The sequence below is a fragment of the Arachis stenosperma genome, chromosome 10 (assembly GCF_014773155.1).
Source record: "Arachis stenosperma cultivar V10309 chromosome 10, arast.V10309.gnm1.PFL2, whole genome shotgun sequence".
Lineage (NCBI taxonomy): Eukaryota > Viridiplantae > Streptophyta > Magnoliopsida > Fabales > Fabaceae > Arachis > Arachis stenosperma.
Window position 1 is genome coordinate 11,116,879 of NC_080386.1, and position 22,411 is coordinate 11,139,289.

Below are 22,411 nucleotides of genomic sequence, written 5' to 3' on the forward strand. Positions count from 1 at the left end.
ATTTTGTTACGCCGTCAATTCTGTTAACGGATCCCTAACGGCAGGACAACATTGAATCAATTTTGAAATTTTAGGGACTTAAATAGAACGATTGAAACGTTATGGATAACTTTAAGACTTACCCCAAATGTTGGGGACAAAAACGATACTTTACTCTTAATTGTTATTAACTTTAAAACATAAATATCAATAAAAAATACCTCCTATTTGAATTTAAATAAAATATCAAAAAAACAAAACAAATAAGAATAAAAAATCAATTTTTGTGTTCTAATTTAAATTCTAGAAAATCTTCATTTTTATAAACTTGTAAATTTAAAATGGAACAATAAACGATTTCTAAAAATTTATTAAAAATTATTCTTTGATTTATTAGTATCTAAAAAATTATTATCAAAATTTTTAATATTAAAAAATTAATATAAAATATAACTCTTTAAGATAGTATAAAAATTAAAACTTTATTTTTTTTAGAATTAGAAATAACAGATAATTATACAATATAAAATAATCAATTATTTTATACAATATATAATTTAATTTAAATAATAATTAAATATTATGTTAATTAAATTTTTATTTAATTTATAAAATTAACTATAAAATTTATATTTTGATAATGACATTATACTCTGAAAAATCATTTAATTTATTAGTGTAAATTACCCGTTAAAATGACTTTTATTAAAATCTGCACATCCTATAATATATTAGAGAATATCTAAATTTTCTGAGGGCCTACAGCACCCCACTTGTCCCATCCTCAAATCTGCTCCTGATTATAGGTTAATAATTTTTCTGACTTGGCCTAATTCGTAGAACGGAACCAATACATACTTCTTTTGGTTGAACTAGGTCAAAATCCATAAATTTATAGATTAACACAAAAAAAAAAACAAACCGAAAATAGAATAATTTGATTAGGAAGATTAGCCGTCATTGGATGCTCTAGGAATTCCCATCAAACATCCACAAGTGCTCAAGAAACGACAAGATGAGATGGTATCCTATATTTCTTAAGCATAAAATAAGAGATTTAAGCTTTCCATAAAAAATTATGACCCCGAAACTTGTATTATTACAAAGATTTTTATTTCCAGACAACCATCTAATCAGACTCCATAACTATCAAATAAACGGGATTTTTCGTCCGTTCCCAAACATTGGAACTGAGGTAGCTCAAAAAGTGATTAAAAATATGGCTTAGCTAAGTTGGACATATTATTGTTAATAAAAATTTTTTATTTTTAATTTTATAAATACATAATAAATATACTAAAAATTTAAATTTTATATCATTTCAAAAAAAAAAATTCTAATTTAATTATTTTAATATGTATATTTCAGATACATGCTAACTAAAAAGAAAAGCTGAATAAGCAAATCCGACACCTCTCATGGTCATGGATGTTGTGCCGTTGATAATGATTAGATATTGCTGGTGGTTGTCATGGTGTTTGAGAGAGGATGATGTTGACGGTGGTGTTTGAGGAAGAAGAGGAAATTGACGGATAAGAGTAAAATGAAAAAATAAATAAATAAATAAATAAATAAACTAATATTGAGTTATTGACCTGATAAATTTTTAATATTTAGAAAAATTTGAAAAATAATAGTAAAATTCCAAACTTATATAAGATTTTGATAACACAATTAATATAATTAAATATTAAGAGTATTTTTCAAAACTTATCTTTCATATTAGGATAAAGAATGAAAATTTATTGAATTTTAATTTATTCCTTGTTAAAATGTTAAATAATGTACATTATTTTTATTAGGAGATAAAAAATTAATTTTATAGAGTATTTATCATAAAAAAGTTTCAATTTTTTAAAATAAATTACAAAAAATTCAAGCGTAGACAAAAATTCTAAAAGATAAAACTGGTAAAAGATCTTTGAAAAGATTTTAAAATATTAAAGAAAATAACCAATTATCAAATAGTTCTATGTTTATTACATAAGCATTTGTGTTTCTCACATCAATGTTATTTTTAATATTGGAGAATGAAGTGTGTGTTTTATTGTATTACGAGGGTGATGAGGTGCATCACAAAATTGTGGAGGATAATTAAAAAAAAAATTGAGCATTAGATTTGAATACCAAAATTTTAGGATTAGATTTGTATTTATAACTTTTATTTTTCTAAAATTAAAAATTTAAGAATCAGATTTGTGTTTATGAATTTTTTTATTATTTTAAAATCACAAATCTAACCTTTTAATTTGTATAATTCTAAAATTTTATTATAAAATTTGACTCTTATTTTTTATCTTTATATTAAAAAAAATACTTAATTTATCCATAACAATGAATAACATACCATGCTTTTTTATTTCTAAAAAAAATTAGCCACATCTTTTAAATACAATTTAATAGTTTACTCAATTTATTAAAATAAAATATTTTATAAACACAAAATTAACTACAATATATATACATTTATGTGTATTTATATATATTATTTTATATATTTTTCAATAAAACAATTAATTATTAGAATAATTATACTTATCATAGTAGAAAAGCATTACATATCATTATGGAATAAGCATACATGTTATAATCAAATAAACAAACTTTTTTACAATCACATAAATAAAATCTTTTAGACTTTTACAGCTTAATAATTAAATATAGAGTATATACCTATTTTGGTTCTCAAAAAATTTCAGATCAAAAACTTTAGTCTTCAACTAAAATTAATTATTTGATTAGTCCTTAACAATTAACTCTGTCAGTCACTTAGGTCCTTTACTTTGTCAATTCTAATGGAGGACAAAATAGTCCCTGACAACTCTAACAGGGGACAAAATAGTCCCTGATCTCCTTTGTTCGGAAACGACACTGTTCTCTTCCAATTTCCATCATATCTCGCATAACACTAACAGTCTAATATTGTAACTTCAAGCTACACAATACATACTCTATAACTTTAATGTTCATAAGAAAAAAAATTCTCAATTTATTCTCAACCAATTCATACTCCAAAAACTAATGACTATGTCATTCAACTACTTATCGTCTTCGATGGATCCTATGAATCTAGACAGCAAGTCTGATTTGTTAAGACTCGTCGTCGTTGTTGTCATCTCCCTCCTCCTCTCCCCTATCATCTCCATGACACCACATTGTTCACCACTCCGATCGCTTTCTTCAACTTCTTCTCCGAACCAATGTTCAGTAATCGCTTCAGTTTTCATATGAGCGGCAACGGCGACATTGCTCGTTCTACTGATAGCTTAGATGCGAGTTGAAGCGGTCTGCCAACTTGGACTCCAGAAAAGAAGGAATGAAGCACTTGGTCTATTTCAAATGAGAATTTGCATATGATGTCGAAGCAGAATCTTCTCATGATGCTCTAATGTCCAACAATCTATATTGCTTGCCGGAGAGTGGAGAAAGGCGTGCCCTTGGGGTAGTTGTGGAACTTGGTCTTGAGGATATCGTAGACGTTGTTGGGGTTGGAGGTGATGTTATCGAAGACGTGAAAGTGGATGCTTGTAGTGCGTGAAGTGCAGAGGAGGTGGATGTATCAGTCACAAAGATTTAGGAAGCGTGTTGTCTATGACATATTGAGGTAGGTGTGGCATGTGTGGCAATTACACCATGGCTTAATCTTGAAGCTAAAGAGGAGGAAGAAAAAGATGAAAAAGAAGACTGTGAATGTGAAGAAGGGGAGTATGAATATTAGGGTTATGCGAGATATGATAAAAATTAGGGAAGAACAGTATCGTTTTTGAATAAAGGGATCAGGGATCATTTTGTTCTTGTTACAGTTGTCAGGAATCATGTTGTCCCCTATTAGAGTTGTCAGGGATTATTTTGTCTTCCGTTAGAGTTGACAGAGCTAAATATCTAAGTGACTGAAAGAATTAATTGTCATGAACCATTCGAATAATTAATTTTAATTAGTAACTAAAGTGTCTGATTTAAAATTCTTTAAGGACTAAAATGAGTATATACTCTTAAATATATAACCTTGTTAAATACCTTAGAAGACTCATCCGCAAAACTATCAAGAATTATTTTGGAACGGAACAAGTATCCCATTAAAAAATGTGTTGGTAAATGCGGATATGGAGCCTGGGAATGAGGGATATGATGAATCGGGACCGAGGTCGACGATGGCGAGAAATAAGACTACGGACCTTGGTTTGTGTTGTGGCATGCGTGGGTGCACTTTTGAAACAATCTAGGACACACGGTTGGCTACCTTTACCCATCCCCTTAAACAAACAATTACCCTTTTGTTTTGGAAGCCCCATACAAATGGCAAGTTTAAATTAAGCTTTTCATACTTGAGTTGGATGCCATACCACATTGTCACCACTTTGGAAACACCGTTGGTACGGAAGCCTTGTCCTTATTCCTTGCGACTGTGCTCTCTCTCTTATATATATATATAAATTTAAAATTATTGAAATTTATTATTTTTTATTATTATTTAATTATTAATTCAATTTTTTAGTTTAATTTATTTACTTTAATAATCCAACAACATATTTTATTCTATACATTTAAATATTAATAACTAATTAATAATTAAAAAATAATAAATTTTAATAATTCTCTAATATTATATATATATATATATATATATATATATATTAAAGAGAATATCATTTTTATTTTAGTAATGTTATTTTTTTTCTATAAACTTATACAAAATACAATATAAAAAAATCAATTGAAGAATAGCATTATTAAATATAAGAGTGACATTATTATTTTATATATAATTATACTAGATGTATATTAAAATCAGTTATTAAAATTAAATATTAAAATAAAATATATATTAAAATATAAAAAATTATTAAAAATGAGTTTAACTATATATATATATATATATATATATATATATATATATATATATATATATGTTCTATGCTCAATGCTTAATGAGGATAGTTAAGATGTTTGTTTTCTGGACTGTGATTAAAATTAGAATCGGAGGACTATAACTAAATATTGTGTTTGATGATTAAAGATTGAAACTAAATTTTAAATTTTGGGATATAAAATTTCAATTTTTTCAGTGTCCAATAATAGTTTCTGCTTTACTTTGTTTTTCTTCATAAACTGCGACAGTGTACAGCGGTTTATTGCAGTTTATGGCTATCCTTTGTTGCTTTTAATCCGCGATTGGTAGCAACGGTTTATAAATTTTTGTTGCCGCTCATAATTTGCGACAGAATCTCGCGATTTATATATAAATTCAAAAACTGCGATATCCTATAACGATTTATATAGAATAGAGTTAGAACAGAAATATAATATATTATAAAATATTGCATTTGCATAAATTTTTCATCCAATTATATTATACATGTCATTTGCCATATATATATATAAACTTAAAATACTCGATGCTTAATTTGGATAGTTAAAAAATAATTAGGGTATTTTTATTTTTTGGGATTAGGATTAAGACTAAAAAATTATGACTAAATATTGTGTTTGGTGATCAAAAACTAAAGTTAAATTTAAATTTTGGGAGATAAAATTTTAATTTCTTCAATACCTCTAAAAAGCAAAGATAATGGGAACTGAAGTTTTTAGGGACAAAGATTGAAACTTAAATAATATTTTATTTCAAAAATACTTTAATTTAACTTTTTAAGTTTTAAATCTTTACTTCAATATTTATATTTATCTTAAGTCAAACATGATACTGAGACATAATTTAATTTTGTGCACTTTACACCAAATACAATATAAAAATTTGGTTAAGTCTTTCTCTTTTAACTTCTGTTTTGAATCTTTGTCTCTCAATTTCAATCTTTTTTTCAAACACAACATTAATTCAAAAAATTTTTTAAAATAAAATTTAAAAATATACATACGTAAAATTTAGTGATCACTATTCACAAATCACTACCCACAAAAATGAGTATGATTATGAATTTATCATTTTAGAAGAGACATCAACAAAATAAGAAGTAACGACTTCTTTTACCCTATTATATATGTCTAAAATGTTCATACATATATATTTTTTTGGGGTACTACAGCCACAACTTATGAATAATTTTTTTACCAAATCATTTTACAAGAATCGATGTGAAATTTAACTTCAATTTAACTTAGGATATATACAAGATCTTGGGAGATGAAATTTAACTTCAATTTTAGAGAGACATATAAGTGTGCTGACATATCAATAAAAGAAAGACTTCTTTTAGACTTTTAAGATTTTGAGTTTCTATATCTTTTCTCTGAGTTAAGTGATGATGTTTTTTTTTTTGTTATCGCTAGCTAATGAATTGCTGCGTGCAGGATTTGAATTTTTAATACTTACTTAAGTAGACGAGTGAGATGACCACTCAGTCAACCCAACTTAATTTGTTAAGTAATGAAGTTAATGGGTCCTAATACCCCATGTTGTAGATAGAGCTGCACACGGATCGGATCGGATCGGATATGGCATAAAATTCTATCCGATCTGCACTGCATTCATCGGATCGGATCGGATACGATATCCGCAATTTTTTAGGCCAGATCAGATCGGATCGGATATCGGGTATATTCGCATAATTAAAAAAAATTTATTTTAAGATTTTGTTTGGCCTTTTTACAAAAAAATATCCAGAAAATCCATTTTTTATCCGTTTAAACCTATTTACTTCTAGAAAATTATCAATAATAGTTCTTTTGAATAACAAAAACAAAATAATAACACAAGATTTAAGTTTAATTATTCTAAGTTGAAGTACAACATAAAAAATTAAAAAATATCATAAAATTCATAAAATAATATACTAAAATTCATATCACATTAGGGTTTACTGTCTTAAACTATGCTATTTATATGTGATGTGCGGATATGCGGATTTGCGGATCGGATCCGCGGATATCACTGCCGAATCTGCAATCCAATCCAACCATAGTGCGGATCGGATCCAATCCGATCCGATGACTCTGCTGATTGGATAATATCCGCAAAATTCGGATCGGATGCGGATAATTACCACAAATATGCGAATATTATCCGATCCATGTGCAATCCTAGTTGTAGAGATGTTATAGTCTATTTTTTCTTTTGGGCTTAAGCCCCCTTATTTTATAAAAAAAAAAAGTTACAGGCACAAAATATAGCTAAATAACTATTTTATAACTAATTTGAGTTGGATAAATAATTAATTTGTTTATCTGTTTAAAATTTAAACAAGTATTTAAATTTGAATTTCGTCTTGTATATTTAGTAATTCATTAATTAGTAGTAAGACTCTTAAACAAAATTTAAATTTGTGATAGATTAACCCTTGATCAGACAAATTAAGAGATATCTTAGAAAAAAGGTTAAACTAAAATATTTTATTAAATCTATACGGCCCTAAAATAATTAGTATTTATTTTTAAAATTAGTATTTTTTTTGGTATTTAAAAAAAGTAATCAAGCCTAGAACATTTCAATCACAAATTGTTTTAGAAAAAAAAAATTAAAAGGGGTTATGAATAAACTTCGTGTTTTGGTCTGAATACATCTCTGACAAATTAGTAGCTTCTAATGGTTTTTGTTTTCGGGGAGGGGTTGATTTTGTGTTTGGGTGTTAGCCTCATGGAAGCCCACTATAGATAGCAGCCCATATACCGATTGTTATCTTTATTTGCTAGTTATACACTGTATATGTCCATGACACCAAAAAAAAAACTACACTGTATATGTCAACTATTTGTTTGGCTGAAGCAGGGTATGACTTATGAGTGACAAATCTGTTTGCATACGTCACACGCAGGTTCTATTCCCGACAATAATTGGGTTGTGATAGAAAAGAATCTTTAGTATGTGTGAGTTGATGTGTGTGTGACGGAAAAAAAAAAAAAGAAAAAAAAATCCTATATCCTTATTTTGTTTTGGGTGTCCTATTATGTATTAGTATATAAATTATTATTATTATTATTATTATTATTATTATTTGAAACCTACTCTATATTAGATAACAGAAAAGAGTTAATATTAAAAGTATCTTCAAAAACGTATACATAAATTAATTTGGTCCCTCAAAATTGTTGGATCTTTGTGAAGAGTTCATTAAGTAAAAAAATATAAAATAAAAAGATATCACATCTAACTTAAAATATTAAAATAATAAATTAATGTATCTTTCATCTTATAAATTTATTATTTTTTATTTTTTTTAATATAGAACTAATTCTATATATCTTATACTTGCAACATTAATAAAAATAACAAAATTTAAAGATTTTTAAGACTTAGAATTTATTACGCATTTTATGTTTATAAATTAAATTAGTTTTATATCTACTTAAAAACATTACAGAAATTGAAAAACAATAATAAGAAACATGAAGCTTAGAAATTAGTCAAATTACCCATTAGGTATGAGGTTAAAATTAACTGTATATATGTAAAAGGTTTAACAATAGAATAAAAGAATTATATCCAAGTCAACAAAATATGAAATTATATTCCATTTTTCTCTTGATTCTTCAATTTAAAATTACAAAAATATAAAAGTTATTTAAAATAGAAGAGAGAGTAAATTTATTTAATTTCTCTTGACCATTTTTTTTCTTTCATTATATGAAACCATTCTTAACTACTATTTTAACAAAAACGAATAACATCATTAAGAAAAAGACAAATTACTTAAATAAAATAATTAAAAATTAACTTTATCAGATTACAACTTCTTGAAATTTTATATTTATTTACAAATTTTCTATAATTATATAAATTGCTACTGACACCAACAAATTTAAAACTAAACGTAATTTGTTCCAAATAACGATTAAAATAGAATTGGACAGAAATCACTATAAGCTGTAAGATTTCTAAAGAAAGTGCAACGTACATAAATTGTTACTGGCTATAACAGTTTATGCACAAATAGAGATAGATAAATCTGTAGTATACTATAGCAGTTTATGCATAGATAAATTCTATCAATATTTTTTTTTCACAATTAAAAATAGTTATAATATAATCAACATTTATGCTGAAATAATAATATAATTATTTATCAAATAAGAAAAAATATCATTAAATTAGGAATCGAAGGTGGTGTTGCGTGGTAGCAACAATAAGTTTAATTTTACATATTTTTTAATAAATAAAAATTTAAAATTTTTACTATCATTCAATTAAATTTATCTATTTTTAATATTTTTAGAAAATAATTTTAAAAATGTACTCTTTATTCTTTAAGTAAATAGTAATTACCTTTATTTACTTAAAAAATAAAAAGTACAATACTCTTTTATTTTAGACAATAATAAGAGTACAATATTCAACTCTGTTTTAAAAAAAAATTAATTTATTTTTAAAAATTCTTTGAAAATATATCATTTTAAAATTTTAAAATTTAACTTGTCCAAATAATTTATTTTTACAAAACACTAATGTGGTAAAATTTAAAAATTTTATTTTTATTCTAGAAGCAATAATAAATATGTATAAAAAAATATTTAAAATTATTTTCTAAAAATATTAAAAATTATTTTTATTACTTTTTGAGAGTGTTTAAGGAAAGAATTTAACATTTTAAGTTTTATGAAGATAAAAGAAGTTTGCAACTATAACCAATCGTATATAGTCATATAAAAAAAATTGATAAATTTAATTGAATGATAGTAAAAATCTTAAATTTTTATTAATTAAAAAGTATGTAAGATTAAACTTATTATTACTACCAGGCAACATCACATTCAATTCTTAGTTTATTGGTATTTTTTTCTTATTTAATAAATAATAATATTATTATATCAGCAGTCAAATATTAATTATATTATAACTATCTTTAATTTTGTCCAAAAAAATGCTGATACATGTATAACTTTCTTGATATTATTAGTGAATAATATCTTGATTATCAAAGTTTTTATTCATGATTTTAAATATTTTTTAACACTTAATTTAAAAAATAAACATTTCTTTATATCTAATAATTTTTTTATTTTCTACAAGAATATTTATTTTATAAAAATTATTATTTATATTTATGAAATTTGTCTCCAGACGTGAAATTATCCATGTCTCCGTTAATTTTTTAGTGTATCTCTGTCTAAAACAAACATAAAAAAAAATAGAAAGAAAAAAAGAGGAGGTAAACAAAAATGAAGTCTATAACAATGAGTAGTATGTAAGTGTATAAACAATCATTATAAACAAGAGTGTTAGCTAAGAGATAAACCTCTATAAACAAATAGGAGGGTTTTGCATCAGCTTGGATAGCAGGAAGATTCTGATATATTAATTGGACATCATATTTCTCATGAAAATATTTAACAATTGATTTTTTTTTGTAATGCCATTAAGAGTAAACCTTAAAAGTAACGGTAGAAATAATAGGTGTTTAGTAAGGTAAGGAGAATCATGAAAAATTTAACGAAAAAAATAGTGGAGCTTTATTTTTCTTGTCACATAAATTATTCTTTAATTAAGAAACAATGTTAGTCGTTCTTTCTTTAGTTGTTTTAAGCATTATAAAAATTTTGTATCAAATGAAAAATGTAGTATTCACATTATATTAGAGAGTTAATATAATCAATCTTTCATATTGGTTTGTCTTTGCAAAATATATAGAAAGTGCATTATTGTGAGTAGTGATTAATTTCATATTACTTTGTATCTATTAGAAGTTCAAATTTCGCTGCAGACTCAATAATTGGTATTAGAGCTAATATTATATTATTCATTATTTGAGTGGTAAAATTCAAGTTTGAATACCATGGCTTCTACTAGTGAAAATGTCATAGGCAAATATGAAATCAAGAAGTTTAATGAGAAAAATAATTTTTTCTATTAGAGGATGCAGATGAAAAATTTGCTTATATCATAGAAATTGCACAAGGCACTGGCGGGAAAAGAGAAAAAGCCAGAGGATATGAATGATGAGGATTTAAAAGAATTAAATCTTGAAGCTCAGGTTGCAATAATCTTATGCCTTGAGAGAGATGTTGCTTTCTTGGTGAATGAAAAAGCAACTGTAGTAGGTGTCTGGTTAAAGTTAGAGAATAACTTCATGACAAAGACTCTAACTAATAGGATTTACTTAAAATTCAAATTGTATACATGCAAGATGGAGGAAGGCACCTCAATCCGAGAATATATCAATAAGTTTGATAGAATTATATCAAACTTAAAGGATATAGATGTGAAGATTGATGATGAGGATTAGGCACTCATATTATTACTTTCATTATCGAAGTTCTATGAAAATCTGGTGTAGACTTTGATGCTGATGGGTGACACTCTAACCATGGATGAGTCGGGGGTATCACTTTTAGTAGATGATCTACGTAAGGTTGCTACGAGTGTAATGTCATCTTCAAATGGAAGAGAGTATAATGATCAAGTATAAGGATTGTTTGCAGCTAGAGAGAGGAGTACTGAAAGAGGAAAAGGAAAGCGTGGAAAGTCTAAGCTAAAATTTAGACCTCACGCAGAGAGAACATGCTTTAAATGTGGTGAGCCTCGACATTTTAAAGCAAATTGCCCAAATAAGAAGATAAATTCCAAGAAACAGAACAATGATAACTCAAAAGAAAAACAAGAAGCAAATTACCTCTCAATTAATGATGAAGATTGTTACTATGTAATAGATGATTCTTATGAAATATTTGGTAAGTGGATTGTTGATTCTGGAGCTTCTCACCATATGTGTCCAAATAGGAAGTGGTTTACTACCTATAAAAGCACTAATGGCGGCATAGTTTTAATGGGCAACAATCATACTTGCAAAGCTATAAGGGTAGGTACTATAAGAATCAAGATGCATGATGGAATTGTAAGAACCTTGAAGGATGGGAAACATATTCCTGACTTGCGAAAAAATCTAATCTCTATAGGTTTGTTAGAGAAAAATGGTTGCAAAATTGTTGCTGAAAATGAATTTTAAAAGTTGTTTGTGGTTCTTTGGTAATTATGAAGGGGGTTCGTCATGGTAATCTTTATCCTCTTTTGGGGACAACTGTTACAGGTGAGCAAGCAGTTGGAATCGGTGAAAGTAAAGACCAAACAAACTGCATGAGGATTTGGCACATGCGGCTTGGACATATGTCGAAAAAGGGTCTATTATTGTTTAGCGAAAAAGGTTTGCTGACAAATATGAAGAAATCACAAATTGAGTTTTGTGAACACTGTACATATGAAAAGGCATACTGATGTTTAGGGTCCGGCTAAAGTTACATCCAAGGGTGGTTCTAGGTACTTTATTACGTTTGTTGATGATTATTCAAGGTATGCTTGGGTTTACTTCCTCAAGCATAAGAATGAGATATTCGACACTTTTAAGCAATGGAGAGAAATGATTGAAAACAGAACAGGTGGGAAGCTAAAAACTCTGCAATCTGATAATGGCACAGAGTATACAGGTAGAACTTTTAAGGAGTTCTGTGATCAGGAATGCATTGTAAGACATTAGACAGTTAGAGACACACCACAACATAAAAAAGTCACGAAAAGACTGAATCGTACACTACTTGAGAAGGCAAGGTGTATGCGCTCTAATTTTGGGTTAGGCAGAGAATGGTGGGCTGAGTCAGTTGCTACAGCGTGCTGCATAGTGAATCGATCTCCACGTTCTTCTTTAGATAAAGACACACCTTATAAGGTGTGGTCAAGGAAACATGCAAATTACGAGAAACTCAGAGTCTTTCTGGATGCACGGTTTATTATCATGTCAAAGACAATAAACTTGATGAAAGAGCTAAGAAGGCAATATTTTTGGGGTATCCAAGAGGGGTTCAAGGCTATCGCCTTTGGAGCGTAAGTGATTCTAAATTTGTAATCAGTAGGGATGTGACCTTTAGTGAAAGATCCATGGTAGCTTTGTCTAAAGTTATGACGCCATATGATGGTGATGTTGAAAAAACTATAAACACTCAAGTGGTGGAGATAGAGTCTAGAAACCAACCAATAGACTCTAGTCATGTTTAGGTGGAGCATCCTAATGCTACTCACGAAGATGAGAAGGATGATGAAATTGATCATGAGGAGATTCAGCGAAAAAACATACATGTATTACAACAACAACAGCAGGATCCTTTGGCATCCAGTAGGCCAAAGAGAAATTACAAACTTGTACAAAAGCTTGGGTCAGACAAGCCTCTGAGACATTATGGGCAGTTAAATTTGGTAGAATATGTACTTTCGGTAAAGGATGATGAGCCAGTCACATTCAAACAAGTTATCAAGGACAAGGATAGTGAGAACTGGTTGGTTGTTATGGAAGAAGAGATGCAGTCTCTTCATAAAAATAAGACATGGGAGGTGATCTCATTGCCTGTGAAAAATACTGCTATTGGTTGTAAGTGGATGTATAAAAGAAAAGAACATCCTACTAAATCGGATAGTACAAGATTCAAGGCTAGATTAGTGGCCAAGGGATTCGCACAGAAAGAAGGAGTTGATTATAATGAGATATTTTCTCCTGTGGTGAAATACACTTTCATTCATATGCTTTTAAGTCTTGTAGCTCATGGGGTGTTTGAGTTAGAATAACTAGATGTGAAGACAGCCTTCTTACACGATGATTTAGAGAAAAAAATTTACATGTATCAACTTGAGTGTTTCAAGGTTGAGGGTAAAGAAGGCCAAGTTTGTCGCTTGAAAAAATCGCTTTATGGATTGAAATAATCTCCTCGGCAGTAGTACAAGCGATTTAATTTCTTTATTTTAAAACAAGGTTTCTTTAGAAGTAACTATAATTGTTATGTATACATTTTTAAGCTTTCTGGAGGTGATTATATCTATCTTTTATTGTATGTGGATGACATGCTCATTGCTTCCAAGAGTAAGGTGGATATAGATAGGTTAAAATTTCAATTTGGTTAAGGGTTTGAAACAAAAGATTTGGGTGTTACGAAAAAAATTTTAGGCATGGATATTAGAAGAGAGAGATCAAGTCAAAAATTGTTCCTGAGCCAAAAGGCTACATTGAACGGGTTATCAAAAAGTTTGGGATGAAAAATACTAAGCCGGTGGTGACTCTATTGGCTCCACATTTTAGACTCTCAGGTAAACAATCTCCTACAACAGTAGAAAATAAGGCTTACATAGACAATGTACCTTACGCAAGTGCTGCAGGCAGCCTAATGTATGCTATGATATGCAAACATCCAGACATTTCACAAGTAATTAGTGTTGTTAGCAAATTTATGGCAAACCCAGAGAAGACACATTGGGAAGCAGTCAAATAGATATTAAGGTACTTTAAAGGTACCATTGGCACATGTTTATGCTTTGGTGGTAAATCATCATGTCAAATTAGTGGTTTTGTTGATTCTGATTATGCTGGTGATCTAGACAGACGATGATCTACAACTAGTTATGTATATAAAATATATAGTGCTCTAATTAGTTGGCAATTGATGTTACAAGCTATAGTGGCACTATCTCCTACAGAGACTGAGTACATGACAGTAGCAGAAGGGGTGAAAGAGATATTGTGGTTAAGGAGTATTCTAAATGATTTGGGAGTCATATAAAATTAACATTGATAAAATATTATTTTAATTTGAGAGATAGACTTGATTTATTCTTGACAAGTAAAACCTAATGTTCTACAACTAAACCTTGCTTGTTAGACTTTTCCTTATCGTATCATCTTTATTACATACATGATTGATTCCTTGATGAGCTTGTGTTTAAATGCGATGCATGAATCTTCATGTAAAAATTCATTTTTACCCACCATAAAATGATAAAAAAAATTTTTACATCGAATCTTTGTTAAAATTTTATATCTATCAAAATCACTCATCAGATGTTATATCATACAATATATGTCATGCATTTACTTTTCTATTTTCCATACAATCAATGAATGCATTAGATTAAAATCAGGTAAAAGATATAAATTTGTTACTTTTCAAAATACTAGATACAACAAGAATCCTAAATACATGTTATTCATCAAAATATATAAGCATGCATATCATTCAAGGTAGTAAACATATATTCAACTAGAATAGCACTACTAACAATATCTTCCAATCTATTAAAAATCCTATACTAGCTTTATTACATATTTGAATTGTATTCTCAAATAAGAAGAGATAGCGTGTAAATTCTCCCACCTTTGTAAATTAGAATTCTCCCTATTAATATAATAGAATATATATATAATTTTGATAATTTTTTTTAAATATGGTCAAACACTTCTTTGTTCTAAATTTTGACATTTTGACATTTTTTCTAAAAGTTACAAGTCAAATTATCTTGATCGTTACAAGAATTGTTAATAAGATTGTTGTAGTCTTCATGAAGAATCTAAAGGACTAAATCCACATCCACTTAAAAAGAAAATATGAAAATTTATCATAATAGCTAAGTGATCTAATTTCAGTTTAGGAAGGAACCTAAAACTAATTATGTCAAAATATTGAAACTATCTGATTTTATCTAGCCTTTTTTAACATGTCCATATTATCAAGTGAAAAGAGAATATGAAAAATTTAGGTATGCAATGTCACAATTTAGAGAACAATAAATAAATTCATCAATATTCACTGATAGGTTAGAATTACTTTTAGTATCCTACATGAATTTAATATAATTGAAATTCTTCTAAGGTACCAATTTTTCTCAATGGAAGGAAAAATATCTTCAAGAGAGTTCCAGAGTTCTCTTCTTGTTATGGAATTAGGACTTCCACACACTGTAAGATATTAAAGTATCTATTTATTCCAACTAGCTTTTAGATTAATGAATTGCTTGTGAATATTGATAGGAGCGATATCAAAGTAATATTTGTTTTATAGATAGCAAATGCTCCCAGAAAAGCCTTTAGCTTCATACAAATCATGAATTAAAACCCAAAATTTAATAATAAAGGTAAAATCTTCTTTATAGGAACCCTTGTAATTCCAAAAGTTAATATTTTTGTTCATTATAATAAAATAAAATAAAATATCAAAGGATACAAGAGACTAAAGGTCTTAAATAACTTTTTATTTTCTAAAGTATTCATGTGGATTGGATCACTTTCTATACCATTTTCTGAAGTTTTGGACTTCTGCACACCATATTTTTAATTCTGAATTTTTCCTGATTTATTACCTCAATTCTTTGCTATACTCTTTTTTTACTGTTGTCAACATCTTTTCTTTCTATTTGAATTTCTTGATTAATAACCCCTTGATCTTCCACTTCTTTTTTTGAAAGTAGAAGCTCAACACAACAAGTAGAGCATAGATAAAGCACAATTATAAAAAGGAGTACATTACAAAAAAAGCTAAATTATCCCGCTATTATCTTCGGCATTGTCATCAACAACAGAAGGGATCCACACCTATCCACTCCTTATAGTGTATGGAGGACTGATAGATGATGTCTTCAATCCCTTTTCCTTTATTCTGAAAAATTCGCCTATTCCTTTCCAGCCAAATGTTCCAGATAATGGTACAGAAACATACCATCCACCTCTTGCGCTCCTGTTTACTAGTTGATAACTCAGTCCAACTTTGAAAATGCTCCTTCAGTGTTCTCGGGTACGACCATGATCTTCCAACAAACACCAGCCATGCACACCACACCTGCCAGGAAAATCCACAACCAAGAAATAAGTGGTATCTAGATTCAATACTTTCATTACACAAGACACAGACAGTATCCTCCTGGTTGACCACTCCCAGTCGACTCAGCCTCTCCTTCGTATTAACCCTTCCAGTCAAGACAAACCATATGAACAATTCAACTCTAGGAGGGACTAAACCCTTCCAAATTGTCCTAGTAAAGCTGTAGCTCCCTATATCCTTTGGGAGCATTTTCACCTGCATAACCTGCACAAATGAGTTAGTAGAAAATACACCCTATTTATCAAATTTTCACAAAACTCTGTCCTCTCTCCCATATACTAAATTAACCAGTCTTAATGTTTCATGCAGCTGGTTGACTAAGTCCAACTCCCATTGGAATAGCTCTCGCCTCCATTTGAAGTTCCATCTCCACTCTAACCCGTCCCAGAACCCACAATCCCCTATGACGGATTCTCTTTGGTTTGAAATTGAGAAGAGCCTTGGAAAAAGATCTTTCAGGGGCCCACCACGTAACCATACGTCCTCCCAGAACCGAGTTCCTCTCCCGTCGCCAATCTCCATAGACAGTTCGTTGATCATTTTTTGTTTCAGTCGTTGATCCTTGAACTGTAACTGGCATATATCCTTCCATGCCCCCCCCCCGGGTAGGTAGCACCTGGGATGACAACATCACATTGGGGTTGAGGTTGTTACATGAGCATACTACCTTCTTCCATAAGGGGCAATCCTCCTTCGAAAATCGCCACCACCACTTAAAGAGAAGGGTTGTGTTACGCACCATGGCATCACCAACACCTAGCCCCCCTAACTTTTTCGGGGTCTGCACCACCTCCCATCTAACCATTGCCATACCAAGCCTACCATCCTCCTTACTCCATAGGAATCTTCTCTGTAGGGAGATCAGTTTTTCTGCAACAGCCTTTGGCATTTTATACAAACTCAAATAATAGACTGGCAGGCTGTTCAAAATAGATTTAATCAGCACCAGCTTACCAGCTTTACTTAGAATCCTGGCCTTCTAAACGGTCAATTTCTGCTCTACCTTGTCTATAATGGGCTTCCAAGTCTTCACCAACCTCGGGTTCGCTCCTAACTGAATTCCCAAGTATTTCACCGGAAGAGAGGCCACCTTACAGCCCAACACTCTAGACATACGTTGTATCCACTGATCGTCACAATTAACAGGAATCAGGCTGGACTTATCAAAATTAATCGTCAGACCTGACATGAGCTCAAAGCAACGCAGGATCCTCTTGTAATTCTTTATGATTTCTTCCTCTGGTGGACAGAATAGGACAGTATCATCTGCAAACTGAAGATGTAACAGCTCGACGTGATCTCTACCCACCAATAACGGCGAAAGTCGCCCATTTCTCACCGCCTCCCTGAACATCCGATGCATGACTTCAGCGACCAAAACAAATAGGAACAGAGACAATGGATCCCCCTATCGCAAACCTCTTTCCATCTTGAAAGGCTTTGATGGCGAACCATTTATCAACACTGACATACTGCTCGTACTTACGCACTCCATAATCCAATTCCTCCATCTTTGGCCAAAACCCATCTTTTGCAGCACAAGATCCACAAAGCTCCACCTGACTTTATCATATGCTTTCTGGAAATCTAGCTTTATTATTACCCCTTCCTTCTTCGTCGCTTTCATCCATTGAACAGTTTCGCAAGCAATAAGAGCCCCATCATGAATCTTGCGTCCTTTGACAAAAGCACTCTGAGTCTCACCAACCAGTCGTGGCATGATTGCTCGCATCCTCCTTACCAGTATTTTGGATATCACTTTATACACACAACCTACCATGCTGATCGGTCTCAGGTCTTTGATTTCCTTTGCACCAGTGAACTTCGGGGCCAATGCGACCCAAGTGAGATTCGCATCTGCCGGTAGCTTGCAAGTCAAGAAAAAATTCATCACCGCCTCTGTGAATTCAGATCCAATTTCAACCCAACACCTCTTTATAAAGTTCATATTATACCCATCACTGCCCGGCGCCTTGCTTGATTCACAAACCCACACCGCTTCTTTAATCTCCTCAGGAGTCGGTTGCACCTCTAGAGCCAAAGCGTCATCTTCACCAATCATTTCCACCAATCCGTTCTTGAATCCCACCAATGGAGGTGCTTCCTGATGATACAGATTCTTGTAAAAGTCTCTAATCGCAATCTTGATACGAGCTTGGTTCCTTACCATTCTCCCATTAATGAGAAGCGCATCAATCCTATTGTTTCTCCTTCTTGCGGAAGCTAGATTGTGGAAATACCTTGTATTTTTATCAATATCCTTTGCATATCTAGATCGCGACATCTGCTTCCAATGTAGCTCCTTCCTTACATACCACTTCTCACAGCAAGTCACTAACGCTTTTCTTCTTGCCTCCATTGCTCCATCATAAACGCCATCTCCCACCATGTCATCAATCTTCTTAATCTCTTCCTCAAACTTCATGATTTTCTTATCCAGGTCCCCGAAATTTTCTTTATGCCATCTTCCAATGGGAACTGTCATAGCCTTCAATTTTTCTGTGAATTGTGTGTCACCTAAGCCTCTCCATTCATCTTTGACCATCCTCAAGAATCCTTCATGTGTAAACCACGAGTCAAGACTTTTGAACGGCCTTGGACCATCTCTCTGCCTCATGCCTTCCACTATAATTGGGCAATGGTTAGACAAACCCCTTGGTCCCCCTCTTAACCGAATCTCTGGAAATTTTTCAAACCATTCCAAGCTAACCAACACCCTATCGATACGGCTGCAGGAACTACCTCTGAACCATGTGAACTTGCGATCTGTAATCGGTAAGTCCACCAAACCCATGTCATTTATCCAACTCTTGAACTCTTCAGCTGACTGGGATAAGCTAACTGCACCCCGTCTTTCTTCCACCTGTACAATCTCATTAAAATCCCCCATGAAACAGTAGGGAACCTGACATAGACCGGCTATGTAGCTTAACTCCTCCCATACAACCAGTTTCTCTTGTCTAGAATGCTCTCCATACACCAAAATAAAAGCACAATTAAAATTATATTGCAACAGCTCCCCTTTGACACATATCCACCTCTCCCCTTTGTGGCTATTTCTTAATTTAAAAAAAATCATCATCCCATATTAACAACAACCCCCAGATGCACCATTAGATTCCACACAACTATTTCTCCAAATTTTTTGTACATCAAATTTGGTCACTACCTGTCTTTTCGTCTCCACCAGGCCTAGCATGTTTAATCTAAACTTCTTTTTCAAGTCCTTTATCATCCTCATCTTTCCATCCCCCCTCAACCCCCTAATATTCCAAGATGTAAAAACCATTTCAATAGATTATTGCACACCTTTTTGTATGTTTTGGGTCTGCTCCGCCTCACTTTTGCTTTTTGTTTCGCCAACCTCTTTTTACGAGCGATTTCCTCGTTCTGTTGCTGAAGGATTGCCATGATGTCCTCTTCTTCGTCATACAGCACAGCTCCTGACTCCGTTGCTAATTCCCAGGTTCTTTTATTTTCTAACATCTGGTCCTCCACTGTTAACTCTTCATTGTCACTGGCATCTGCGTAATTGGCTTGAGTTTCCTCCTCCAAATCGCCTTCATCTTCTTCATATCCATCTGCTTTGTTAGGAACTGGAAGGTTGCTCTCCATATAAGCTTCTGTATCCCGCCCAGGATCTCCGATGACTTCATTATGTCCCCCAATGTGTTTCTCGTCTACCTTGCTTGCACCTTCTTCCTGCCCGTCAGCCCCTTCTATATGATTATGCAATCTGTCTCCTCTCTCCTCCACCATGCGTCCCGTCAGCCTGGATTCTGGTTGTCTGCTCGCCCGTGTCATGAGCACTTCGTCACAACGGGAACTATGGAGATCATCTGGCCGGACCTCATGCACTGCCCGAATCACCGCGCTACATTGCCTTCCTGCCCGGGTTATCCCCTTCTTCCAGCCAGCGTTGTCTCTATTGCGGGCTGATTAAGTCGCCGGTTCTGAGATAGCTTCAACGAGTCGCCCTCCTCAGCTTCGGTTTGTTCTTCCCGAGGCGTTGGTGTCACGGCCCCCAAGTCTCTGCGTTCCCCTGACGCACTCGTTTTCCCCTGCTGCACCCGGATCCCTACCTCATGCCCAGAACCCTGCTTCGCTGCCTGCTAGATTGGACCAGGCTAGACCCGACCCGCGCTCTCCTCAGCAAGCCCATGATCTTCACCTGCAGTGCATCCCTGCTTGTTTCGTTTGGGCCTCAGCTCTTCTAGGCCCAACGCACTATTATTGCTTTTGTAAATCATAATGGGCTTCCTTCCTTGTAACACCTTTTCCTGATTTAAGTCTCCCCTTCCTGGCCCATAGTTGCTGCAGCCATAATCCCACGTAACAGTCATTTCAAAATCCACCTCATTATATGCCATTAAATCTGCCTTGCCTTCATTATGACGTTTATTGGATTGATAAGTTACCAACTTGGATTGATTGTGTCTTAAATTATCATAACTCCACTCATTCAAAATTCTTTCTGAATTTACCACTCTACCTTCGTCTTCCACCTCCTCTCGCCTCACGTCGAACACTTCTGCTGCTTGATCTGCACTGCTAATCTTACCATCCTTCATCATTTCCACCTTGACATTTCCTCCATATGTTTCACATCCTACCTCCTTTACCAATATATCAAAGCCACTAGTGCCAATTGCAACATGGACCCATTCTTTGATCACGTCCATTACGCAAGTATCAATTTGTACACGGCCGACACTGAAGGAGGAGCACGATTCTGTGGCGTTATCACAGCCAACCACCTCACCACATTGACTACCTATTATTTCGAAAGTATCCACAGACCATGCATGTAGAGGCACCCCATAACACTCTAGCCACACTCTTCGAGTTTCGCTTCTCTCTGACTCGTTCCACCTCCATACATTGTGAAACAACTGCAATAGGCCATTCATATTGAAAGTGTATGCCTCCTCTGCATTCAAGAGGCTGTCAAAGGTTAACAGTGCTTTATACGCACCCATTTCTCTAATCTGGATCACATGGAGAAAGTTTCTCGCAACCGATTCCTTCACGCTCTAAAATCAATAGCCTTCGTTGTTCCCCCAACCAGGCTTCTCTGCAGCCAGACTAGATTTTCGCTCGCCACCTTTATTTCCACCTTCTTCGTCCACCCGTTGCCATGTGGATCTTTAACTATAACATCATTTGTGACAGCCTTGTTGAGATTATCCTTGTTTGTCGTAGTCATTCCTCCTTCTTCTGGCGTTTGTCTGTCCATAGCGTTTTGAGTGTTAGCTCGTGGAGAGATTCTATTCGCATCTTTTACGTCGGGCAGTCTCCTATACTTAGCTTCCCCTACAAATACAACTTTACCTCTCAATCTCATACGATTCATCTCTGCGATAGCCTTCATAGCCCCTCCTTTTGTGGTGTATCGTATGAACACAAAGATGTATAGGCCACCATTCTTTTCTTTTCTCGATAAGTAGATGTCGTTTATACGTCCAATCCAGTTAAACAATTCGAACAACTCTCTCTTCGATATGTCTGATGGGAGATTGTCGACAAAAATTGAGAAGGACTCGTTCTCCAAGCGTCGATACTCCTCTCGATTCCAAACCCTAGGATCCTTGACCTGACCTATCGTTCTACCCTTCCCTGTGTTTTCCACCCACACTCTCTCTCTTCCTCTCTCTCTCATCTCTCTCACAGAAACAAAAGACAAGAAAGCTGCACCAACCAATGATCTTCCACTTCTAACACGTTAAAACAAGAAAACTGATTTTTCGGTACCCTTTCCTTTTTAAATTTAGCATATTGAATCTTTTCTTTTTTAGGTTTTTCTTTGACAATCATCCAAGTTCCTAATGAAATTTCTTTTGATTATCTTTAGTATCCTCTG

At 32.4% G+C, this 22,411-nt stretch overlaps 1 protein-coding gene across 1 annotated transcript; it reads right to left on the reverse strand.

Moving 5' to 3' along the window:
- Nucleotides 1-21,577: 21,577 nt before the first annotated feature.
- Nucleotides 21,578-22,210, reverse strand: LOC130956748 (uncharacterized). Its single transcript, XM_057883742.1, has one exon. It carries the CDS (start codon nt 22,208-22,210, stop codon nt 21,578-21,580), a length of 633 nt encoding a protein of 210 aa, XP_057739725.1.
- Nucleotides 22,211-22,411: the final 201 nt, after the last annotated feature.

Bases quoted from the DNA above. Each gene is read 5' to 3' on its own strand.
- LOC130956748 (XM_057883742.1), bottom strand. From the start codon at position 22,210: ATGAGAGAGAGAGGAAGAGAGAGAGTGTGGGTGGAAAACACAGGGAAG.